Source organism: Melanotaenia boesemani, chromosome 4, assembly GCF_017639745.1.
Source record: "Melanotaenia boesemani isolate fMelBoe1 chromosome 4, fMelBoe1.pri, whole genome shotgun sequence".
Classification (NCBI taxonomy): domain Eukaryota; kingdom Metazoa; phylum Chordata; class Actinopteri; order Atheriniformes; family Melanotaeniidae; genus Melanotaenia; species Melanotaenia boesemani.
In genome coordinates, this window is record NC_055685.1 from 30,963,986 (window position 1) to 30,984,487 (window position 20,502).

Below are 20,502 nucleotides of genomic sequence, written 5' to 3' on the forward strand. Positions count from 1 at the left end.
ATACATTACATGACACTTTATTTAAAATACAAAATAATGTATAGGGAGACGTTTACATACAATACATACAGGCAAGACTAGTTTTCTATTAGTCTCTTTTTTTAAAAAGGAGAAGGGCCTGGGACACAATCTGTAACAATATTGTCTACTTAAATCATGGTTGTATTCCAGCTGGTCGTCGTTTCAGTCAGGAGTTCTGGCTGCCACCGGCTGCCCGAGTATTTCACCTATGTTGGCAGTATTGAGGATGCATGTGTGGCACTGGGTTATAAGATTATTGAAATGGTTTGTGCTGGCTGTTTGGTAACACCCCTGAGATAATAGAGGTATCCATTCCGATCCTGTTTTCTAATGTCCTCCCCCTCCAAGCCTCTGGTGATGTTTGTCTCTGGCAGTGCTGCACTAGTCATCTGGTGACGATGATACTCAGCTCTCTAATGTGGCTGCTTTTCCAGTCTTTTTGTTTTGTTTTTTTTTCCTGGTGAGCAGTGCAACATGGAAGTAGAACTGGGAACATTTTAATGGGAAGATCCTACTCATCCAGTCTCTCACTTTCAGGTCCGACTAGACCATGTTGGCGCTATCAATATTCGATTCCCATCAAGGCATATTGCTGAAAGGTCGTCGGCAACGCTGCCACTTGGATCATTATCAACATTTCTTTTGAGATGATCATTGTTCATCATCTTTAGTGTATTTAATGTGTGTTTTCTGAAAGGGGGGGAGTCAAATTTTATCCTCCCCAGCTATCTCACACCTCTTCTGGGTCCATGGGACCCTCAGCACCTTGGGGAGCATCGTTGTGGAGCCGCAGGATTGGTTTGTTACACATGGGGCACACACTGCGGATCTCAAGCCACTTAAGCAGGCACCTAATAGGACAAATAAATAGATGCAGTCAGCTTATTTTTATAGTTTAATAGCTTGTATGGTTAAGAACTGGAAACATAGTAATTTATACAATTTTTACAAGCCTTCAAAACTTCAATTTTTTAAATTTTATTAAGTTTTCTAGCTTTTCAGAACATTTAGAGTTAAGTTACAAAGACCAAAGACCTTTTTTCTTTCCAGCAGAAGACACTGGTCCTGAACTGAAATACCATTTGTGGTTCACTTTTCTGCTTCATGGTGTACAGTAATATACTAACATTTCTGTCTCCAGCTCTTAAATCACGGGAATCAGCTGAAGACTGAAGACTTCCACTGCTCTCCAATGGACAATAAAGTTTTTCTATGTCCTCTTGTTTTGTTTTTTTCCCCCCTTAGGAAGGCTCCACACTGGGGGAAATTGGGGGACCTTGAAGTATCAAAGCAGCAGCCATTACAAGAACTGATCAGATTCTCCAAATCCATTGGAAAGGAACAATATAACTTCTATTATCTCTATTGGGATAGGATGCATTGGAACATCCTCTTGTTTGGAAGACTGCTAGTAATTCTTTGATAAAGGGGATTTATGTAAATATATATTAATGGTAAATGAACTGTACTTATGTAGCGCTTTTCCAGTCATGTTGACAACTCGAAACGCTTTAAATTACATGTGTGGAAGCAACTGGGGTTTAGTGTTTTGCATAAGGACACTTCAGCATGAAGACAGGGGAAGCCTGGAATCGATCCACCGACTTTCTGGTTGATGGACGACTGCTCTTCCTCCTGAGCTACAGCTGCCACATCGGTATAATAAAGAATTTAGTAACTCTTAATAAAAGGGATTAATGTGAGTATGAGGACAGAAATGTCTAGTGTGAGCCATAAATTTCACTTTTATGTCTTATGATTAACCTTGATAATGAACATTTTCCACTGGAAAAATGTCCACATTTAAGACTGCAGGGGTGAAAGTATCTCCATCTTGGAATGGTAATAGTAATTGTACACAGTATCTACCACTACTACTACACTTTCTGATTTCAGCACATTTGTCTTTAAGAATTTATCATTTCATCTTTCTTTGACCACTTGGTGTACAACATCAAGCGAAAAGGATTAACAAACAAAAGTTTTTTTGTTGTTTGTTTACTACTCTGATTTACTTACAGAGCAAACAGCAGCATTATGCTTTTTTAGGGGGCGGGGGTCCTTTTGTGTTGACTGTAAATAGATATGAACTAAAAGGTAATGTTTCAGGCTGAAGATGTTAAAGTTTGCAAAAACTATGTTCATTAAACACCTCTGAAAAAAATCTGAATTAGTATATTAGTGCAATATGAGGCCTTTGATAAACTTGATAAGGTTGAGTAACATAAAAAAATATTCTAGAAAGATTTTTTTGAAAATAATAGTTTATGGCCAAAGTATTTTGAATGGGTGCAGAAATAGCAACCTGCAACATTTAAGAAGTTAAGCTAACTTCGTAGTTTAACTTTTTAGCATTTAAAGTATGTTTCTTTTTTGTGTAAGTAAGTAATAATAATAATAATAATAATAATAATAATAATAATAATACTACCACCACCTGCATAGCACAAAGTCTAAAGTAAAAATTTGTGAAAGTTAAAACTTCATAGCACTCACTTCTTGTGAAATGCATGTGAACATGGACACACTCCAAGTTCATCTCGGGTCCTGAATTCTTCCAGACAAACAGCGCAGGTTTGCTGTATGAACAGAAATCAAAACATTAGTTAAGATGAGCTTTTCTCAGTTGAAAACTTACTTTACATATTTACTTACAAGTCTGAGTCACTTATACTTTATTTGAGCGTTTACAATTTTTAACTGCTTCATATTTTTATTCACATATATTTCACTTATTTAAGGTTTGCTAATGCACAAGCTTGGGAGCTTAAATTCTGACCAATTTCAACAATCATCTATTAAATTAGGTTTCATTTGTTTATAAATATCTTGGGAGGGTGGGAAGTGTGTACATTGTTTTTTGTTTTATTTTTGTTTTTGTTTTTTTTTGTAAAGTAGGAAATTTGAGTTGTGTAATAGAGTTGGAGTGTTACAGTGTAGTGTATATATAAGCTTATACTTTTACCTACTCCTTTTCAGGCATGAAATGTGAAGACGTAAATATTGTACATGAAAGAACATGTTTGAAATAAACTTTAAAATGAATAGAATGAAAAGGTGTTTGCTTTTTTTTGAGCTTATCTTGATCAAAGTTATCTCAAGAAAAGCTTTAAGGGTAACCAGCTGCAGCATGGCATTATTTCAAGAAAATGCAGATTTCTCGTCACGTGAAAATGAGATTGTGGAGTTAAAAAATAAATCATTGCAGTAATCGCTCCTCTCGGACATAGATTAGATAAAAAGACAACTACATTTTAACATCATATACACAAAGATAATTTATTTAACAAGAACTAATCAAAAATGAAGAAGCAATGTTTAAAAAACTAAGTGAATCCTCACTGCATCATACATACACACACACACGCACACACACACACATATATATATATATATATATATATATATATATATATATATATATAATTTTGCACTACAAGTACTTTTACTTGTGGTAGGGAAAAATAAAAAGAGAAAAATCAAAGGTAAGACTTTTAGGTGTACAATTTTTAGGTGAAAATTTCTAGATCGTAACACAAATGCTTTTAGTTCAGCATAGGATCAGGTTACTGCTTCCACTTCTGCTTTTTTCTTCATTGAACTGAATCATATCTCACCACAGCTGTCGTTTGTAGCATCATTTTCACAGTAATGTAATTCAGCCCTAAAGCACAGATATGCCAGTGGTCATAAAGTAGGCTTTGGCTGTCTTTCCAACCAGCATAGCAGCAATTGGACAGTGAATTTAAAGAAAAATGTCCCTCTGTGTCCAGTAAACAAAATAAATAAATAAATTAAATATGCAGTCTTTTTTAGAGACACCAGAAAAAAAGATCTTTTGTTAATGCATTTTGAATGAGTGTGGTTATTCCTGGAGTCCTACATTCTGCAAGCACTCTCATACAGCCATTCAAAAGATATTTGCAAGTCATCTTCACTCGGAGTGTGTTTAGTTTAGCCTTTGAATAACTTTCAAAAGGACAAACTGGGTTAATTAGAACCCTCCCATCTAAGAGTGGATAATCTGATCTAATGTGGAAACACTGTCAGTAACATTAAATGTGTACAGCTGCCTTCGTTTGCTTTAGCAGAAAGAGTGACTTACTCCAAGAAGGCTTAGTTTCTTGCTTGCTCCCTTCAACACCACCTACAGTAAGGAAAAGTGAGGAGAGAAAATGCAGTTGTTGGTGTGTTATTAAAGCTCTTCTTATTCCTGTCAGTCACCATAGCAGAAAAGCCGCAGAGTAGAACAAACACTTCAGCTGGATTCACTGTCCTTATGTGATTGCCTTAAAAAACATATGCAAAAGCGGTATGCATTTTTTTGTTTTTTGCATAGTTAAAACAACCATGTACATAGCTCATGTCACACCCTACTACCTGTTCACTACAAACTGGATTAACGTTTTAAAACCAATGAATTGTGGATAAATGTCAAGGTCATCTATAAAAGGTGGTGTTAAGTTTCACAATTGACGATAACAGCATGAGATGCTACTAGTATTTATAACAAGCCTCAGAAGCTTGTGTTACATATTTACCCACAGTGGCAGATACTGCAGAGACATACCTCATTATAGCTGAACTGCTCCCTCGTTCCTTGCTGTTTCAACCTGAGAGGGACACAGAGAGAAGAAAACTGCAGTCTGCACAGCAAACATAACTGTATCATAGGTCACTGGTTGCCATCATGGCACGAAAAGGACTCAACAGAACATGAGCTGTTTTAATATTCATATGTTCAGATATTCATATATTAAATATATGAAATGCATATATTATAACTATTTCATGAATCAATGATGGATGGTGACCACAAATGTTATAGATGTATTTGTTGTTATATACATGGCTGCACAGTACGAGAGGTGGGGATTGAAGGTTTGGTGGATTACCTCTGTTTCCCTTAAAAAAGATCATTTAAAAAACTTCCTGTCTTGTATAATATTCTTTATTCTGTATTTCATACACCGATTCCAACCAAAGTTAACAATGACCCTGCTAACATTGTAGTCAGCCGTTCCATTAAAAATTTCCTGGATGTGCCACTACGATACCGTTCACAATAGAAGTCACATCACTGTGTCATTGTCAGTTTGAGTCTTTTACATATGGTGTTTACTTTTTTTTTTAATTCATACATTTTAAAACCATCTGTATATAAATATATAAGAGATAAATGATGGCATCGGGTCTGAGACATGAAGCCAAGGTGGAGGAGCTTTAAAGTGTAATACCGCTGATAGCCACTAGGTGCTGGGCTAAAACATCCTTAAGCTCCAATAAACTCCTATTAATAATTCATTAACTTTTCTCAAGAAATACCAAGTCCTTATTTTATTTTATTTTATTTTTTATTATTTCTAACAAGTTATTATGGTCTAATTGGCTCAATCCAATCACTGTATGTCAGTTTTAAAAAGAATTACATTCCTGAGAAGAAGTTAGATCTCAGACTATACAACTTCTGGAGAAATTGCTGTGGGATTGTTGGGACTTACCATCAATTCTGTTTTACTACCTGCTAAAAAGCTGAATCTATTAAAGTGTTTAAATACAACAAAGGTGAGAGAAGCTGTCAAATGTCTATCTTCAATCAATCAATCAAAATTTTATTAATATAGCACTTTTCATACATAAGAGCAGGACAAAGTGCTTTACACAACAGTAACAACTAAATATCAACTAAATATGGCCCTTTACTAACGAATCGGTGACCAACTACAGCAGCGAACCTGCAGACCGAGCAGGCTAAGTCCCCAGCGTGGAGGATCCCAATAATTAAAAGGAAATAATTAAAAGGAAAACACTGGGAAGTTTAATTTAAAAGGAATCAAATAAACTTAAAATACTACTACTACTACTACTACTTCTACTACTAATAATAATAATAATCATAATAATAATAACTTAGTTTTTATCTAACGCCAGTTCAGTGTGATTGTGCTTGCACAACACTCCCACCAAAGGTCTTTATGTCTAGTCAGGTTTCAAGTATCATTTCCCAGCCGCACCCTTCTATCCAAAGATCAGCCATTTCCAAAAAGGTCAAGTTATCATGATGATAACTGCATGCTCACTTCTAGGCTTCAAAATCTAGCTTCACAAATTGTTAGATAAGATCAGTGTTTATGTCCACTTTATATACAGTGTTTAATACACTCTATGTAATCATGTGATCAACATATTAACCAACATTTGCAGCGTTAGCTGTTAAATGAAGTTTAAATGTTTATTTAGCTCTGTTTTGATCTATCTGGACAGTCAGGAAACTAGTTGCTAACTTTGTCCGCAGTTTAGTGCTGGACAGGTGGCTTTTAGAGGGTTTTTCTGACAACAGCTGTCTGCTGCATCTGAAATCAACACCGACGGGAGCAGTGAGTGAAACCAAAGCAGCGAAGATGTGGCCATAAATCCAAACTATTACAATTTTTGTTTTTCCACATAAAAACGCTGCTATTTGATCTATTGTTGATTAAAAAGGTGTTGCTTAGGACAAAATCTGATATACAAACAGACTGTTTTGCAGTTCAGAAACAGCACTTTTCCAAATGAAGCTCTTTGTGAAAGCAAATAATTTGTCATCTAATATTATCTACTTATGGGTGTAATGATATGGGTCTGTAGTTTTCTGCTTAGCGGTTACAAACTTCTTCTTGTGACTTTAGCAGGTCTGCAGGGCAACAATGCATAGATTTGGTGCAAGGGTGATGCTTTCACCATCACACTGAGAAGCGATGACAGCTTAGATATGAATCAGTTTTACTCTGCAGTATCACGTTTGGTTGCATTGCTTGATCAAAGCGGCAAAGAATCTCTAAATACTTGAGTCTCCATCTTTCTCCGAAAGCTGCTCCACCTACCTGAAAAGGTAGCAGCAGAAGATGAGGCTGAGCATGAAGACGAAAAGGCCGATGCCCAGCACAATGACATACACATTGAGTGGAAGTTGATAGATGTCAGACGTCATGCTGCAGTAGTGTTCAGACCGTTGAGAACCCAAACCACAAAGGCATCCTGCCAGAAAGAGTGAGCAAATACATACATTTGTCACCTTGTGGTGTAAAACTCACAAATTCCTTATTTATACATTATAATAACTAATCATTTTCTTCTTTGAATGGCCAATCCCAGCTCTGGAAAGATTTCAAGGATGGGAAAATATAAATTCTTTTTGCTTTTAAAGGTGTGCACATTTTAAACTAGTTTACAGTTTATGAGCCTCAATATCTTCAGAGTGGGAGGCTGTTGGAAAAAAAGCAATATGCTATCTTATCTATGATTTACAGTAGTTAATTCAAGTCTGCTCCAGTAGCATAAACATCAGGCTGTCCAGGGTTCACTTTGTATAGACAACTGCTGTGTAATTGTAAGCAGCGGAAACTTCTTTTTTTTTAAATGACAAAGTGTTTCATAATTATTTAAACAAACATTAAATTGTGATTATGCAGTGAAAAGAGATTATTGCTTATAAGTGATCAGACAATGTAGACTTGTAATGCCACCGTAATAATCTAGAGCCACCAGCTTTGAGTCTGTGGGTGCCTGAAGGTACAAAACTGAATATATAATGAATGCAGTTTTACCAACAGGATTGTGTATTATGTGAGAACTTAAATGTAATAATTGCTTGGCTGCAGGTGTGTCTGGGGACCTGTGACTGCCACTGTGGTGGCAACTGAGATGCTCGTAGGATTTTGCGTTAATTGGCTGTGAACAAGACAAACATGAAGGACAGACACCACTTCCGTCACACCACCATCTGTTCCACAGACTCTGCAGAGTGTCAGTGTGTGTGTGTGTGTGTTAACAGCACTGGGGGATGGAAGGGTAAGTCTGTGTAGTGTCTGTGTGGTACGGTAGAAATGTCCAAATTTGTTGCAGGGGGTGGGGGGTTATTAAGCAGAATGAACTCTGGGGACAAAGACCATTTGTTAAAACAATAGCAGAGGAAGGTCCACTTCCACTGGCCACATGCGCACTTATTAATTTACACAGAGGGTGCTCTCTGCCAGCCTCTAAATGACCATGGGAGTCTCTTTAGATTGAGTGAATGGGTACAGCTTGCACACTGTGGGGGGCATGGGCTAGATAATTTGATGTGGTTTGGGGTTGGGGGATTTACAAGCAGTCAGGGGCAGTAAAGGGGAGACCAACTTATGGGAGATAGAGTTACTAGGCAAGTTTTTTTTATGTGGGGTAGGCACACAAAAGGAATTAAATAAAAAACAGTTTAGAAGGTAAAATATATTTAGTTATCATTACTGTCAAAAAGTTTAATTCAGTTTTCTTGGTGCTTTTACCTCACTAACATCAACTGAGGCCTCAACTCTGACCACTAGCTGGGTTCAGAAAGCCCTTCCACCTCTCATGTGTTTGGAAAACAGCAGTGAAATCTGCTCACTTACCGTTACACCATTGGAATGGTTGCATGAAATTTGACTCCCAAATCAGCAGCAGTGAATTCGGGCCCAGTCAGGAGAAGGCTGGAGACAAGCCAAACTGGTGGGCTGAAGCCTCGGACACTGAACCTGTTTTGTAGCCTGGGTTCAGTTACCCTGAGCTGGATGGCTATTTTGTTGGGCTACGGTGGCTCCTGCAAAAACAGTCATCAAGATTTTCAGATTCCAGAAATCCTAAGGAGGTTGTGGTTTTGTTGGCTCAGCAGTCTGTGCTGCCCAGCATTTTTAAATCTGGATTACCCCTCTGTGTTAATATTGGGAGATTTGGGATAGGGGGTCTGGACCAGGACTGGAGACCTTGTGTGCTTCTGGAGTCCAAGAGAGAATGATGTCATCACAGAAGAGAGAAGGAGAAAGAAAGAAAGAAAGAAAGAAAGAAAGAAAGAAAGAAAGAAAGGCATAATGTTGAGTGGAAATGCTTGTTTTTTCAGAGGCCTCACAGCATATTGTAGCTGAGGGTTTGTAAATGTAAAAAACTGAATCTCACTCAGTCGCGATATTGTAAACAAGTAGCTTGCTAACAGGAAATACTCACATTTCCAGCAGAAAAGGGCCTCTTTGACTCCACTTTGCTTCTGCAGTGCCGTCCCTTCACCAGTTTCAATGACATCCAGTGTTCACAATGATAGTCATCCCCCAATGAAGGTAATTATCCAACAATAATCTGCGCTTTGTATTCCTCCTAAAGCTGCTTTTTTAACAGAGGATTTTCACAAGTCTCACCCCCTCTCGTCTCCTCTGTTGTCTCCACCTCCTCCACTCCTCTGATCTTGCAGTTGATATTCCTCTTCAGTCTAAAAGGCAAAGACGTGCTTCCCTTTAAGCCCAAACAAAGTGAAGAGAGCTCCATGCAGTCAACAGCAGTCCTCTAGCTGGGTTTGCTTGAGTGTTTGTGTGTCAGTCAGCAGATATGTGTGTGCGTAGGGGGGTGGGGGGATCCTACTCTCCCTCTAACCATCTGCTGCTTCGATTGAGAAAAAAAAAAATCTGAGACAAAGGCGGAGTGTGTGTGCAAAGCGTGTTTAAGTGCGTCGCATTCAGCCTCTCACACCTCCATCTGGCTTTGTCATGGCAGGCTTCCCCTCTTCTTCTTTCAATCCATAATGGTGCTCAGAGAGAGCCTACAATTTGCCTTTCCCTTCCTCTCCTCGCTCTGCTCTGCCTTGGGTTTGTAAACAGATCTCTGCTCATGTGACCACCCGTTTTGCCTCGCAACTCTCCTCTCTCTCAGCCCTCCCTCGCTGCCTGTGTCCTCCAATCTGTAGGCAGGAGGAAGGCAGAATGAGCCAGGCACTGGCGAATAGGGCGCCTGCAAGCATGCTGATGTGTATGTGTCTGAATGCGCACACTCCTGTGCATGTATATGTGAGAGGGAGACAAGAGACACTTGCAGCAAAGTCAAGGGAGGCCAGTAATATGCGCATGGCTGATGTCCTGACAACCAAAACAAAGCCATTTGTGTGAAATGGAGGTCAGGAAAAGACAAAATCACGCCACTGTATGCACCACTTCCTGCTTACACTGACACACCACTGATACACAGATTGTATTTAAACGGTTGCACGGCTGGATCTGCATTAGAATAACATCACACTTAGAAAGACCAAGAGTATGACATAATAAAACGTGAATTTAAAGAAATAGGGAGAGAAAATCGGGAGAGACCAGTAAAGAATAAAGACAAAGACGTTGCATGCACACCCACCCCCACACCAACAGCCCTGCCTGCCAATTCACCGAGGAGGAGAACAGCTGCTGGGCTACTGGGCAAACTGTGAGACGGTCAACGGGGAGTGCTCCTCCACTAATCCCCAAGGGCAGAGGGGAGGGAGGGGGAGACTTCAATGGGATACATGCCATTTTCATCCCCCACGTCCATGTTGTAGTAATGACATTACTCTTAACAGCTGGATGGACTGCACAGATGTATAAGCATAAAAACAGGATTTGATACTCTGCATACATTGCTGGGGGTCCAGAGGCTGTGAAATTAAACACACTGTGTTGTTGTCAGCTCAGGGCTGTGCTGTCGTTGGCATGAGAGGGGTAGTGGTTCTGGTAACGCACACCCTCTTGTGAAATATGATTTTAAGTAAACAACACTGTGTCACATCATGTAAACATTCAGCTGCACAGAGTAAAAGGGAAATCCACCTTGTTGACTATATATATATATATATATATATATATATATATATATATATATATATATATATATACGTACACATTTTTATTAGTTACTTTTATTTTTTTGCCAGGGAGTCACTGATCAAAAACAGGGACTGGGCAAATGAGATGCAAATGTTGCCCTTGTTTTCATTGTGACTTGTAAATGCTTTGGCTGCCACAACCTTTTGTTTTTGCATAAATCCTTGGCTCCACATAGGCCTGACTCAGTTTTCTGTTCAGAACAGGAAACTGACTCATTAATGTGTTTTGTTGCACAGCAATATGAGATAAGATAGCCATCATTATCAAACGACCCGTCAACCAGACAAAAAGCAAGATTGACTTTTATTGGAAATGAATTCAGCTTTTCATTTGTGAAAGGTTAGGTCTTGTCTCACACAGTTTTGTTGTAAATAGAGGGGTCACGGGTTGAAGTAGCTTCAGTTCTTTCTCTTCATATAGCCCATGTTTCACTTTGTATTTCATACTCTGGGAATATTTCTGACTGCCCTGAACATGAGAGCAACACAAACATGTATTAGTGATATCACCGAGAGCTCTCCAGTGTGCTGCAGTAGTGCTTTACAATCAGCTTGAATTTACAAACGTCAGGTTTTGTCAAGCTGAGTCTCATGTAGAGCCACAACCACAATTCATGAGGATTTGATCAAAAACTGACTTTATCTGAATCAATTTTTTAGTCTATTTTTCCCCTTTCACTCTGTACCATGTACTTTAAAATGATACCAGTCGAACTACAGTCATGTAAAAAATGCAAGTACAGCCTATAGGATTATTATTATTATTATTATATTTGAGAACAGAAATGTTTGATCCACTTTGAAGAAGCAACTTTAAAAATCAAGAATGACAGACGAAGCTTCTGGCTTCATATTTATGACCTTTTTTAAGTCAGTATAAATGCTACATGCTTTTTAACATTTCAGTAGTATTCAAGAAAGTAGAAAAGTGTATAAAGCAGCAAATGTCATTTACAAAAACAAGCACACACAACTTATTTCTCCAGAACAGCAGGTGTGTTTGGAATTGCTTGTATTCATGTGACATCACACCCGCCTCACTGCCTGGAGCAGGTGATGGTCAACCTGGAGCATTTGCCATGAACGTGTTGTTCATTGCCTTGATGCCTTGTGTTTATGATATGTTTAGCATTCATTCAATCAAATTGTGTTTGACTTTACGTCTGCTTTTTAAGTGAAGACATTAAAAAGGGAAAGTAAGCCATGGATTTTATTACTTCTTTAAAGTTTTGTAAATCCCTTATTTCATTTGGTTAGGATGCCTCTTGGTTAGTTTCTGCTATTTTGTGATTAAATTCTGCATTTAACTTTAACTAGTCAACAAGGGTCTCAATCCTGCTGTCATCCACACATGAAGAAGTTGTAGGCTTCCAAGCATTTGCATGCTTTCATCTGCTTGGACAAATAGAAGTTCTCAAACTAGGACTGACAGCCATTTCCCCAGTTCAAAGCATACATCTTTCCTGGGTGACAAATGCCACCATATTGATCAGCTTTTTAAAGTTATCCAGTATGTGAACTTGCATCTGTATTGTGAAAATACTCAGACATTCAGCATCTGCCTTGTACTGGTAATATTAGCCATTTCGATTTGACCACCACTTTATATGTGGGTTTGCAAAAGTCACATGACTGAATAGTAGCATTTGTAGGAACTGATCAAAAGATTAGACACATGACATTTGATTGGCTGTACCTACACTTCTGCTTGAAAAGCTGAACTTCAAGCAACAACATTTAAAAGCAACAGACCAAGAATTTAACCCTTAAACTTTTCTTTCTAGCTCTTCATATTTTTTGTGAGTGTGCTCACGCAGCATACAGCACGTTAGAAAAATCCAAAGGTGCATGACCTGCCAAGGCACCACCGAAGCACCCCATACACCTGCTGGAATGTTTTAATCTAAATCAAGTCTAGTCATTTATATATATAAACTTAAACTCATAAGAAGAATTTATAACTGAATAAATCAGATCAGCCTTATGGACATACAACCTTTTTCCTTAGGGATTTGTAGAGCTCTTTTATTCTACACCTGTTGTCAAGAGATTGTACACATTTTAATATGACTGTACATTTTGCACTTCTAATATTTATTCTGAAAATGATCTGTGCATTGAAATAAAAACAAAACTGGATGAGAATACAAAGCTATATTTCTAACTAACAGGTTCTAAAAATATATATTTAAAAAACCTTTCTGGAATAAAAGAATTGCTGCAGCTCTGAAACACAGTGATTATCTGACAGCTGTCTTGCCAGTCTGTCCTTTGCCTTTGAACTCTTCAGACCTTACTGTAGTACACTGCCCATTGCTTTTTTTCCACATCACGGGTGTGTCCCTGTGCAAACCCATTTACTCCTCCGGTTATATTTCCGTTCAGTTTGTCACTGTATTCTCCATCAGTTTGGTCCTTTCTCAGAGCCAAAGCTGGCTTACAGGCATGCCAGTTCCACAAAACCTTGTTCATGTCATCTTTGGCTCTGATACCCAGGAGCTTTTCTTCATCACTTTTCTTCTTGTTTTCATCGTCATCGTCACTGTCATCCTTGCTGGAGCCATGGTGATGGATGCTTCGCATCTCTCCACTGATGTTCTCAAAGTACTGGTGGATGCAAACTTTAGCAAAGCTCTTAGCGTGCTCCTTACAGGTTTCATCGAACATCTTGCGTTCAATGTCAATATAATGAGACCAGTACTTGGTTTTGAGGAAGGCCGCTTGAGTAAAGCATGGTCGAATAGCTCGGACCAGAAAAGCAGTGAAGGTCATCATGAGCAAAAACATCCACCCGCATGCCTGTAAAAATAATAATAATAGTTATTATTATTATTATTACAGAGAAAATGCCACAAGGCAAAATATTACTCCACAGTGGAAATAATAAGAACAGAATAAAGGCTCATTGACAGGCATTGAAAATTTTGCAAGTCTTGAGTCTGTCAGTGATCTCACTGACATAGAAGTTAAAACCATCTTGTCAGATATCAAAATACATTTTGCAGCATCAGTTTTATAGCTCACCAAGAGTCTCAGCAGACTTCACTTTTTAAGAGATGTACTTTAAATAACAGTATGTTTCTTTTCTCTTTTGCCACACTGACATTCATTCTGACAGTTCTTGAACCTATTTTTGCCCTGCAGCATACCAAGGTTAAGAAACTGCATTTCACAACATTTATATTTATATATATATATATATATATATATATATATATATATATATATATATATATATATATATATATATATATATATATATATATATATATAAAAATATATAAACAGAAAAACTAGGACAACCAACTGCAACACCTGCAGAGAAACAGAAAACATCTAGACAATCATCAGGAGCACCTGCAGGGGCACACTGTGAAAATTATGAACAACAAAACAGTATGAACAACCACAACAGCAAAATGTATGTGTGTGTATAAGGTGTGTGCATACATTTAAGCCATGTTGACAGGTTCTCACATACCTGAAACCAAAACCTCAGAACAGGTGTAAAAGACTACAAAGCACGCATACAATCATCGGGTGTGTTAATGCAATGTGAGATGTTTGATTGTGCAAGACCCATCCTGAACATCGTCTATCCTGTATAATGAGTTCTGTGGAGAATTTTGTTATGTATTTGTAATGTTATGTAATTGTAAACATTAATTTTTAAAAATTTTTAACAAATTTGTGACCAAATGTTCTTGTTAAAACATATGGGTTTGTCTTTTTCTCATTTTAAAGTTGGGAGTAAGGCTTTATCATCTGTTGTAAAGTGAATTTTTAAATTTTCATTTTTATTATTATTTTGCAGGATCTCAGAGTTTTTGCAGGTGGGCGTAAGCTTACATGGAATAAGTGAGGACTGAGTTATTTTAAAGGTCCCATAATATACAGTTTTCAACAATTTCATATGGGTGTCTGAGGTCCAACAACATTGTTTTCAAAGTGTATTACCCAAAATACGGCCTTGGTCCTTAATTTCAGACATTCCAAATGTGGCTGTCCTGAGAACGGGCTGTTTCTGTGTCTGAACCTTCATGAGTTGTGCCTGTCCACACCCCTCTCTGGTAGAAGATCTAGCTTTCGCTGGCACCCGCTGTTTGAGGGCAGACTCAACTAGCCGGGACGGCAGGTCAGTGGCTGTATCCACTACCAGTGGCAGTGGTTATTTCCCTTTGTGAGGTCACAAAAGGAAAGATCTCAGACTCACCCATTTGAGCACACATCCGCTAAAAAGTGGAGCAAGAAAGTGAGAGAGGAGACAGAATTTTCTCATTTTGGGGCCTCATACACAGACTATGAGGACACATATGACTGTAAGAAAACCTTTAGAAATGGAATTTTGCATAATATGGGACCTTTAAGAAATTCCCACCAGACAGTCAGAGAGGAACTGATGTTGATGCTTTTAAAACATTTATGGCTTTAACAGCTGAGCTAATAAATGGCTGGTCAGCGATTACCAGATCATCACACAGTGTTTGGTCTGCATGGAGCCATGGATCATTTAGATGGCTAGATTTAAGCCATTCTGAGACATACTGTAGCCTGTTGACTTAAAAATAGTAATGGAAATTGGGTACATCTAAACCACCTCTGTTTTAGCCTTCTCTAAAGTTTTAACTTATACCTAGTGATTTATCTTTCCAGAGAAAAAAATGAAGATGTCCAATGACTTGACCCAGGTGGTGATGCGAACCACTGAAAACAGACAATTGACTTTAGGCAGAATGATCATTTTTATAGTGGCAACTCTTCCCATGAGTGATATGGATAAAAATACACTGGATGACATCATCCTCAACTGTTTTTAAAAGCTGAACATAATATAGCTTTGTTAGTTCTGACAGCCTGGGATAAATGTTTATTCCTAAGTGTCTAATATTTACTGACTGTAGTGTAATATTGGGGATATCCTGGAAATCGTGGCTAATGGGTAAAACAGTTGTCTTAGACCAGTTAATAGAATAATCAGAAATTGATGTATCCTGTCTAATACTAGCTGCTAGCAGTTCAATAAAAAACCCTGAGTGCTTTCAGTAAAAAGTCAAGGATAAATCAGCAGGGCTGTTAAGCCATTTCATTGTGGAATATTTCATGTTTTGCACTAATAAAACTGGGTAACGTATTTACATTAAATATCTGTTGATGTTTTCCTTTACTTCCAAATGCAAGTTCAGTAAGCCACACTCATATATCTCTAAACATATATCAAGAAAAACAAAAAATTAATAGTAGGCAATATTTCTGAATTTGCTACCCTATTAAAAGCAAAACCATACTGGTATGATGTAAGCCAACCACAAATCCTGCAAATGAATGTGTGTGTTATTTTAAATGTGTATGAAAGTATCAAGCACTAGTGATAGTGGAGTATCAGTGTTACTGTGGTGGTCCCCAAAAAACAAATTTACCTTAGGGCCCCTTAAGGCTTTGAGAGAGAAAATCTGCCAAAGTTTAGTGGTGCTGCTTTAATGAGTAACCAAGACCGGTTTGGTTAAATATAACCAATGTGGCAATAAAGCAAAGGAAACCAAATGAACTTTTCTTTCAAGGATGAACTGACAGCCAGGTAGCCAGGCAGTAGGTAGAACTGGTTTAACCTACTTTATATAGAGCATTTACATAAAGGGATACAGATAAAGCTGAGGAGTCATGAGATGATTAATAGTAGAAGCCAAAGATAAAACAAAGCTCTGGCTGACAAATAAGTTTTCAGTGTTAAAAATGTGATTTTTCAGGAGACACCAAATTATTGTACATCAATAGAAATTAAACCAAGTGAGATTTTACAGGTTATCATCTTTTGCTGGCGGAGCTGCTTTCTGTGAGAACTGGAGCGCTACTTTGATTTTTAAAGTCTTATGGTTAAACAACAAAAAACGTTAATTTATTCTGTTTAAAATCTTAATGTGTGCAATGACTAAATCTTTCAGAAAAATGTACAAGAAAAGAAAGTTGATTTTTTTTCTCATGTAATCTGTGGAGTGGGGAAAATTATAAGTAGCAGCAAATTAAACACTAATGCAAAGTAGATATATTTCAAGAGATCTTTAGTAAATGGGCATATTTGATTAATCCTCCCCAGTGCTGGAATATTTCAGTTATGCTACATAACCATCATTTACCCCCCATCATGGAAATTTCCCTCTGGGATATATAAAGTACTTTTCATTTAATTTAATTCATCATTTAGACAACAAGAACTTACATCAGCATTGTTGTATTATTTTGGTTGATTTTTCACATTAACAACAGTTTTTTTCCATTCACTAAAAAGCCTACAGCAAGCTAGCATGATGAGATTTGGGAACTCTATCATCAATTTGTAAAATGTTTGCTTTTGAAAATATTTTCCTTCTGTAGTGGGACGTTTTTCCAGTGAAGAAGGTTAAGAAAAACACACACTAGACTTGGACTCTGCAGACATGCATGCAGTCTTATTTATACTTTTATATTGGTAAATCTTGCCAGAACTTCCCATTAATGGATTGTACATTAAGTACGAGCTATTCGATTTGCTCCTACGAGCACCTCAGTCCTGCAGGTTTTAAATGGTTCCCTGCTCCAACACACCTGGCTCAAGTTAAATGGATTTTACAGCCTATGAAGTTCTGCACAATGGCTCATTAATTTGAGCCAGGTGTGTTGGAGCACGGAAACTTAAAATCTGCAGGACCGTGGCCCCAATAAGATTAAACTGAGTAGACCTGCATCAAGCATGTGTATATTGTGGCAGTGAGGAAAATGGTGGTCTTCCTGCAAAGCGTCTCCAACACTGACCACATTGGTCTTTGCTCATCTTATAGACTTACTTTTTAACCTTGCACTCACAAGAGCTGTCTCTTAGTTCAAATACTTTCTTACGAACTACACTTGTATCCAAAGGATTACACAAGGGGACACACAAGCAAACTCAGACTGTGCAGATCTTCAGAATTTGCAGAATATAAAGTATACATTTTAAGACAATAAACGAGGTTAGTTTTTGGTTTATGTTAAAATGAGCTTGTCAAATTCCAGAAAAATGACAGAATTTCTGTTAGGTATTTGCATCCTACTTGACTCCCATTTGTGTATCCTATTTTTGTTTGGAGCACTTATTGTGCATTTCCTTAAAAATAAAGCTACACATAGCTAAGATGCTACATGAGGGTAGAGGAAGTGTGGAAGGAAATGTGACCAGATATTCAGTGTATTTCATTTAGTGGCCTTGAATGCCATCAGCTGTCCCACTTATGTTCTGCAGGGATCTTCACATCATTTTTGTATCCATGTTCTATTCTATTCTATTCTATTCTATTCTATTCTATTCTATTCTACAGTCATTTAGCAGACGCTTTTACCAAAGCGACTTACATTACACACACATGTTAAGAAGGCCAATGCAGAAAGGGTGACATATGTGGGACAGCTGATGGCATTCAAGGCCACTAAATGAAATATATTTAATGTCATGCAAATCCAGAAGTTCTGTAGTCTGAGCTTACTGTTGCACCCCATGGTGGAATCCTTCAGTAACAAATGTAGTACACTGGCAAGTGTGTGGACAATGACTTTGATTATTTTGGCGAATGCCTACGTTAGCACATCTTGACCTTAGATAAGAATATATATTTGTAATTAGTTTTTCTGGACAATATAAAATAAAACCAACCTTCTCAATCTGCATGATCACAAACTTTTGGGCTGAACAAGGTCAGCTCCTGAGGGACGTATATATATATGTATATATATATATATATATATATATATATATATATATACATATATATATATATATATATTAAATGGATTAGATTTATATAGCGCTTTTCAAGGCACCCAAAGCACTTTACATTGTGTATCCATTATACATTCACACACATTCACACACTGATGGCGGAAGCTGTCATGCAAGGCATATATATATATGTATATAAGACCTTCAACAAACAGGAATATAAAAAGACATATTCACTTGCCTGTGATATACACTTGATGTATCTTGACGCTGCCACTCTTACGTCATGATGCTCAAACAGGTCTTTGCAAGGAATCTTTGCCAGTAGTTTAATCTTCTCTGTCTCCGACAACTCTGAAATAAGGCTGTGATTTACAAACTTATCAATATCCAAACTGACGCTGAAAGCACAGAGGAAGCTCTTCCCATCCATGAGAGTGACAGACACCCACACTGCAGGTGCAATCAAGGATCTCTGTGTGATTGAGCAGAACATGTAGCGCAGGACTGCTGGATCCTTCGTTCGTTTCCCAGTTGGTCTTTTCCACTCCTCAGCTAGTACAGACACATTATTGTTCAATACAAAACCTAACAAAAAGAACCATATAGGAGGAACAATAAGCAGGCCGATCCCATAGGTGTAATTATATTCTGGCATACAGGGGCAGCTGAACTCAAAGGCAGAGTACATCTGGGCACTCGCTAGTGCCATAATCCCACAGATACCATTCATAAAAGACTCCTGATTGGATTGGAGAAACTGGAACATCATACGAAACTTATCCATCTTGTGATGTGTTGGTTCAGATGCTTATTAAATCTGAGAAGAAGCACAGGTAGAAAAAAGATGAGAGTAAAAATGGAAGGGAGGCTACACAGCACCCTAAATCTTGTGTTATTACACAAACAGTGAGAAGCAGCATTTTTTTAAGTCTTTGCTTGTGTTAAATTTTAATATACTAGAAATCACTTTTTTAAAAGAGAACCTGAACGGGATCATTAGTAATAGCTTTAATAATTCTTGGTAATCAATAATACTCATGTTTAGGAGAAACACTCGGACTGCTGTTTGTAAAATATCTGGTTCCCAAGCTGTTAATAAAACCATTAACTGACTTAGTAAGGGATTAAAACAAACAAACAAAAAAAAGATACTCCGGCCAAGATACTCTGTGGGACATTTCCAGATGATGACAGACTTGGCAGTTTCCTTCATAAATCAGTACTATTGGTCACCCTTTATGCCTGTCTGTAGTTTTACAAATATTTAACCAAAGATTTATGATGTAAAATACAATACCAAGTTTGATGACATTATGTATATTATTACAAAAACCATACAGTTTTATTCATTTCTTTAAAAATAAGAGTTTTGGACGTAGGAGGTTTGAGCGCGACAGCAGCGACGATCAAAAACACTTAAATTCTCATTATCATGTACAGATAACAATACAAAGTTAGGATTTTATAGTCATTGATCTGAAAACAAAATCACAAACTTACCTTTTTACTTAAGTGTAGATAAGCAGATAAAAATGAAAACAGAAAAATCATAAAATAATAAAGTTGCAGTTGTGTATAGACATGGCAAACACTGTATCCCTGTATCCCTGCACTGTAGCCGACTGTAAAATGATTCTCGAACTCTCTGGTGATATTCCAAGTCAACCCAAGCATCTGTCATTGTGCCCCTCCCTTTACAGGCACCTACATTAGTGTGACTGAACAAAAGATTCTCCTTCAACTCTTACTGTGTTAAATGTAAACCTGTTACATACTAAGAAAACGCATAGTTTCCATTCTGCCTCTCCACACTTCACATGAATGCAATTATTTTCTAAGATTAAATGAAAGTCATTTGTTTTTGTCTTAATCCAACGTGATCACCGAGGTATTGTTCGTGTGTAGCTCGGACAATCCAAACATGCAAAGTTTGGGTTGTCCGAGCTTGAATCCGCCATTCAAATTTCTGTGGCACTGGCTGGAAAATTTGGTTTCTGTCAGAGAGGTGAAGGGTGAATGCATTTCCACTAAACTGGAAATAAATCAATCAACACAATAGTTTATCACATGCAAAATGATA

General features: G+C 37.6%; 2 protein-coding genes across 3 annotated transcripts; both read right to left on the reverse strand.

Annotated features, from left to right (window-relative positions):
- Nucleotide 1: 1 nt before the first annotated feature.
- zgc:175214 (uncharacterized protein LOC557610 homolog) lies at nt 2-9,679 on the reverse strand. 2 transcript variants are annotated; one of them, XM_041984181.1, is made up of 8 exons: nt 9,019-9,678; nt 8,724-8,791; nt 8,430-8,617; nt 6,885-7,038; nt 4,592-4,634; nt 4,127-4,168; nt 2,518-2,600; nt 2-872 (listed from the first exon to the last, which is right to left on the reverse strand). In XM_041984181.1, exons 3-8 carry the CDS (start codon nt 8,452-8,454, stop codon nt 752-754), a joined length of 468 nt encoding a protein of 155 aa, XP_041840115.1. In that variant the 5' UTR covers nt 8,455-8,617; nt 8,724-8,791; nt 9,019-9,678; the 3' UTR covers nt 2-751. The 2 variants fall into 2 exon arrangements, with proteins under 2 accessions (XP_041840115.1, XP_041840117.1); XM_041984183.1 differs by lacking the exon at nt 8,724-8,791 and having other exon boundaries at nt 9,019-9,679.
- Nucleotides 9,680-12,706: 3,027 nt separating this feature from the next.
- LOC121639022 (calcium homeostasis modulator protein 1) lies at nt 12,707-20,037 on the reverse strand. The gene is made up of 3 exons (XM_041984172.1): nt 19,923-20,037; nt 18,661-19,239; nt 12,707-13,492 (listed from the first exon to the last, which is right to left on the reverse strand). The coding sequence occupies exons 2-3, from the start codon at nt 19,204-19,206 to the stop codon at nt 12,980-12,982; spliced, it is 1,059 nt and encodes a 352-aa protein (XP_041840106.1). The 5' UTR covers nt 19,207-19,239; nt 19,923-20,037; the 3' UTR covers nt 12,707-12,979.
- Between the last annotated feature and the right edge of the window lie 465 nt (nt 20,038-20,502).